General features: G+C 41.1%; 1 protein-coding gene across 4 annotated transcripts in view; it reads left to right on the top strand.

Annotated features, from left to right (window-relative positions):
• Positions 1–4370: 4370 nt before the first annotated feature.
• mcu (mitochondrial calcium uniporter) overlaps positions 4371–6159 on the top strand; it is a 64375-nt gene continuing 62586 nt past the window's right edge. Inside the window, exon 1 of one of the 4 annotated variants that reach the window (XM_058058169.1) lies at positions 4371–4733. In XM_058058169.1, coding sequence (XP_057914152.1) covers positions 4617–4733 — 117 coding nt within the window. In that variant the 5' untranslated portion in view covers positions 4371–4616. The remainder of the gene's footprint in view (positions 4734–6159) is intronic. The other 3 variants (XM_058058168.1, XM_058058170.1, XM_058058171.1) reach the window with 3 other exon arrangements.

The following is a 6159-nucleotide window of genomic DNA, read 5'->3' as shown; positions in this document are numbered from 1 at the left end:
ACTATTTTTCAGTATATATCCAAACTGTAGACGTGATGCTGAACTTTTAGACAGTTTGTTTTTGTAACTTGGACGTCTTTGTAATTAACTGTGTTTGTTGCCTGTCTCCCATATTGTGGCCATAAAAAGCGATCCAAATGTTTATGTTGTTGATACCAGAATAGTAACATATGGGATTGGTACAATTGCTAAAACAGCTAAAACAGCATGTAATAAAAGGGAACGAGGTAACAATTTTTTGTTAGCCTCAAATATTAACCATGTGTTTAATCCTGAATACAATCATTATAATCACAAATTAAACAAAAAAAATCACAAAATCATCCAATGATCCTGAAAAATGCCCAAGCAAAAAGTATCAGTATCAGAGATAGTGGTTCTGTATTTACCTATAAAAAACAGAATTTGTAGTATCACCCACCTACTGCACTTGTCCAATGTAAAGATGCCCTATATCGGGTACAACTATGTAATATGGATAAGTGGATGATGACATAAACCTTAAGCCTGGGTCACCATGAGATTTTTGGCATTCCCCAAATCGCTGCCTTTTTCATTCATAGAGACGGTAGAGTTCAGGTGACCATGAATGAGTAAGATCTCGACACACATTGAGCACGTATGAAATATCTGTATGTGCGTTGGCCACACTTATTATGTATGCACATGGGTCTGCAAGTGTGATGTCCAAAAAAATGGACATTTTGACACCACCAAAATATAGAAATGATGGCCATACGGACGGTGCACGAAGATGTACGAAATACATAAGTTTTTATCTTGCAACTTGAAAAAAACATAAGCACCTCTAGAGTTTATTTGATAGTACAAATAACATCTGCGGCTGGTTTGTGGCCAGTCTATGCTTCAGAAATCGGCATGTCACACTCACACCCTTTGTGCGTTTCTTGGGTATTTTTTGCATGTAGACCAGACATAGGAACCTGTATGACCGGTTGTCATCTAGGCTTTAGCAACACAATGGCTGTACGAGCTCCCTTCTTATTTTAACAGCAAAATCTAAAGGTTCTTCTGTGTTGAACAAAACTTACAACTCCAAAGTTAACCGACAGAGAGGTGACAAATAAAAAGCACAAATTTCCAGGCTTTATTTTAAGATGTGCTGTGAAGCATGCTTTTTTACAACGCTGTCCTTTGTGAAGTGGTGGGCTACTCTAGCGAAGGCCGAGTCAAAGTCCATACGGAAGGTGTACTTTTATTTATGATATCATAAAAACCCAGAACTTCCAAACCAAGCATTTCAGCCCCTCTTGCCTTAAAAGTGGAATAAACGAGTTAGGCTAATGATCTTTCTCATGTTTGATGATCTTAAACAGGCTCCAGGGATATTACTGATATAGCATAATTAAAAAGTCAATTTTGCATAATAGTTATCCGACAAGTGAGAAAGATTGCTAAAGGCATGCCAGTTTTCTTGCTGAGATGCCCTTTACAAGGCACCGACGCGCTACCTCTTAGCGTTCATCTTACTACTCTGATATCTTATGCATGTCCAACCCCTCTTAAAGGTTTGGTGGAATTTCATTACGTGTCAATGTATTAGATAGAACAGACAGTTGACAGTACAGTACAATGATGACCAACTGGGCCCTTCAATGTAATCTGTTCCTTTGTCACAGCATTAATGGACACAAATGAATTCCATCTTCTGAGTCAACATGTTGTTAGACCAGCCTGTACATTTTTACAGTCCAAAAGGCAGGAAGTGACATGTTGGACACATTCTTTGTTCTTGGTGTGCCTGCAAACTTTGTCAATCCTACTGCAATGTTCACAGCATGCTGCTGAAATTAGAACATAATTTTGTCATTTCATCCATCAGAGGCATCTTAAAATCAATCATCCCAATTTGTCCCACCTCATTTTAAATGTTGGTTTATTGATATGTATCAGTGTCAGATTAAAATGTCACAATATCCAAACCAGTTTAAGAGAGTTCCCCATGTGCTTTGGTTCAGTAACAACATGCTCCATAGAACAACGATGAACAGAGTGAGCCCTCTTGTCAGTCATACATTTGAAAAGCCGACCATACGGACTGCCAGTGAGAAAACACACAAATCCATATTCTGAATGAATCTCTGCTCGATTATTGCAGCAAATATCTCATTTACCCTCCCTGCACTATACTAATATTGAGACAGCAATATGTGCTTTTTTCAATAAGACACATTGCTTTGTACGTATGATTGCATTTCCCCGGTGCTGTGGTAATAATGTTGACAATCCATCCCAAGAACCTCATGATACTGACATTTGATGTGCTTCACATTGGCAAAGGTTGCATCGGCATCCATCTCATTCACAAACTGCTTTCATTCTGATTATTCTATACTGTCGAGGCACCTGATATCTTATTGTATATCACATCTGGAGTAGCTACACCAATGCAAATACATTATGTATGTCCTTCTAAAGGTGAAATATGAGATAACAGGCCAGAAACAGAGTGTCAGTATTCAGACCCTAATAAAAGTGTTGGTATGGCCGTGACTTTTGAGTAACATAGTCTTCCTATCTGGAGAGCTACATCAGGCGCACACTTAATCCATTAGGGAGTGTTCCCTTAACAACAGCAGCACAGCCCAGCGACAGGTCCCAGTTGAGCTACTTTGCAGTATAAAGGCAACAATGAAATTTGATCCATGCTACACTGATGAAAGATGGCCTATCTACTGTAAATGGACCCACAATCAAAAGATGGCTCAGTTTTCAACACACACGCTGCTGTGTAGTGTACGTACTTCAGGCACTGTGTGCCTCAGTAGAAAAAGCAAACACACCTTGTATAGAGTTTGTTTTCCGCATTAAAATAATGACATGTGTGACATGCAAGGGGAACATGATGTAGTTTGGTTCTGTATATGTATACATAACCTGTAACATAGTACACAGACCATAGAGTTCAAACTGTCACTGAGTCTTTTTGTGTACCATCTGATTCCTATTTTGCAATTACAGTTATTTTACACTTAAGTAAAAATGTGCCCTGTGATTGGATGAGAACCAATCCAGGATGTAACTTGACTCTCACCCAAAGCCAATGATGATGATAAAACGGCACAGAAAATGAATTAATAAATGAAGCAATAAAAAAGAAAAATCTTGATGTTTGCCTATTATGCATATTGACTTTTGACTATGTTATAAGATGAATATGTTTCCCTAAAGCCTGTTTATGATCCTCCTGATATATGTAATCCATATATCCATAAATCCATATATACCACATATACTATGAAATCATACATACATTTTTCAATTGTATATATTATGTGTATGCATATATTTCGTATACAGTATATTGTGGCTGCAAAGGACGCAAAAGAGTGGCAAATGACTGAAGTTCTGTTCGACATTCTTTCCTACATTCATATCCTTGATGTCATCAAACAATTTTGAGGAAAAAACATATTTTGCAACATTCAATCACTAGAATAACTATAACCCTGCCATGGATGAGATTTGTAACCGTAGCTTCTTGCTGACACAGCATGTTCAAAACACATACTAGCATTGTCTAAACGCAGCAGAAAGGTCTATATGAGAAAGCGTGTAGACTTTGTAGTTCCACCAACAGGGAGTGGTGTGAATCGATACTGTTTTGCCCACATATAATATATAATACCATATGATTTCTTCTGTATATTAATAATTCAAGCGTTACTTTACAAAAGGTATGTCATCTCCTCTCCTTTGACCAATATAGGTGTGTCACTTGGTCAAAGATTAAGCAGAGATCAGGTTACATTACACCAAGGTGATTATGCTTGACATTCATTAACCAAAGGGTGTCATTACCTGGTCTATTACTTGTGTTTACAGGTCTTGAGTGATAGTGATTCTGGACAAACACCTCAGTTGTCGTTGTTTTTCTCTTTCAGTCTCTTTATGACGCTGTGAAATACTTCCTTGTCCATAAAGCAACAGAGGGACATTGTTTATTAAGTCACCAAAGATCAGTTTAATTAGAATAAGGACATTGTTTTTTGAAGTCACACAGGATGGGCTTAATTAGACAAGAAATTGGATCTGCATGATACTCTATTGGGACAGACATGGCAGCACCTAACTATGTGTATGTGAATAAGTAATCGTAATGTTATATTGTGTTATGCTTGCTTTGATAATTCAACTCAGAAACTGGCTGTTGATATTAGCCATATTGTACTGAGCAGCCAGGACACTCACTACTCCCACAGTTCAGTCAGTTTATGTGAAACAATAAAGGCTGGGACTTGATCACTTTGTTCTTTGTGATGTTTTAAAGATGCTCTTTAACACCAAGGCCAAGTATTGTCGCATACAATAAGTTTGAGAAGAAATGGGTTAGAATTGTTGTTAGTGGAGACCATAAAGGGAACTTTGTAAGCGCATTGATCACTTGGAATCTAGGTAAAAATGAGGCACAACAGTGGAATTTGTCCATGAAAGGTTGATGCAAATGTTTTGCCGTGGTGCTGCCACACTGGGCATGTCTACGAGACCGTAGTCCAGCCCCGCAAACCCGCCCACCACCCTCCCTCTTCCCCTTCGGTGAGTCTCCGTCCGCCCGCCCGCAGCAGTCTCCTTCCCGACGAGCTTTCACTTCAGAGATGGCTGTGAAAGTGTGCAGATCAGTCCTGCTCTTGTCCCGGAGCGGCGGAGCGGTGGCCGGCAGCCTCCCCGCACTCGTCTTCCCTTCTCAGCGGCACCAGCAGCACCTAAGATCGGTAAGTCCCAGGACGTGTGCGAGGTACGGGGAAAGAGGGCGGCGGAGGAGCGGGATGGCCGAACCGAGAAGCGCCGTGGCGGCGGCCGGTTGGGCTTGCTAAGGAAGTAAAGCTAACTAGCGTCAAGGTTTCCCCGCACTGCTCTTGTCCTGATTGCGTAAACGTTGGTGTTCGTTTTGAATCGGGGAATGTCGATCCGGTGTGTGTGTTTTCCACACAGAGTGGGACGTGGGGCTTTGGCAAGGAGGCAATGCAGTTGTTTGGAGCGCCTGATGAAGCCCATCATCAGCCCCACTGGCGCTGCCCCGCCGCTCACCACCAACTAGCCCTCATTTCTCCTCTCATCTGCCCTTCAACTTTGGAGGCTAATTTCAAAGTGCACGAATCGAACGAGTGTTTAAGTTTTAAGGGTGGAGATTGTATTTTAATACAAGTGGTTGATGTACTGTGGGGCAACCTCCATCTCCTTCCTTCTATAGGCTGTGAAACTGCAGCGCGTGAGTGGGATGGTAATGCAGCAGAAACTACACTATCATCACAGCCTGAAAATGATGACTCCAGTCGTGCTTGTGTGCCTTGGATGGTGATATTAAACGCATTAACATGATACTTGACCCAGACATGAAAGTCCACGCGTGCATGATGTCAGACAGCCTTGCGGCTCTCCCCTCCCTGCGGGTATTTCCCCATTCATCTGGGAGATCCATGTGTTTATCTGCAGGCGGTTGCAGATTTTTTGTGAGGCTACAATGCCGTAGTTGCTCATCTTGTTCCTGCTTTGCTTGGAGCTTTTACAACTGCAGTGACCCAATGAGGGAGCAGACATGCAGCCTGGAATGAGGAAGTCCATGCAGCCCCTTTTACTCGCTTATGCCTCTGTTTGGCTTACATTTCTGTCTCATTTCTTTGATCCCGACTCCTCCTTTATACAGACACTAATGCAGGGCATGAATGGAGCTGGAAGATAAGTTGATATTGGTAGACACACTGCGTCCAGTGTGTTCTGTTACCCATGAGTGACTTAAAGTATATCTTCATTTGCACAGATTTCATTACCTACTTTACCCTATCGGTATGTCAGCGTTCCTCCCTGCAGCATGAGAACTCATAGCTTGTGTCTATAAAGCTTCAATGGGATGCTTACTTAAGAGTCGCCATTATGCATATGCTTTTTTTTTTGTATTAAACAGGATATGTTTGGTGTGTATGCAGCCTCCATCTCTTTATAGATGCAAAAGCAGCATCTGGACTCTAGAGGCTCACATTTAACCTCTACCAGATTACTATTGAGTCTGTTGTCATATAAAATGCAGCTCTCCAAGTATAGCAGGGGAGTTGAATCATTGCGGGCAAACCGTCCTTATAAAAATGCATATAAATCAGTGGCAGATTTTCAACAATATGAAGCTGTCTGGAGTCAACATTG

The sequence above is a fragment of the Doryrhamphus excisus genome, chromosome 20 (genome assembly GCF_030265055.1).
Source record: "Doryrhamphus excisus isolate RoL2022-K1 chromosome 20, RoL_Dexc_1.0, whole genome shotgun sequence".
NCBI lineage: Eukaryota > Metazoa > Chordata > Actinopteri > Syngnathiformes > Syngnathidae > Doryrhamphus > Doryrhamphus excisus.
The sequence above is the reverse complement of the archived record's forward strand: the minus strand, read 5'-3'. Positions and strand labels throughout refer to the sequence as shown.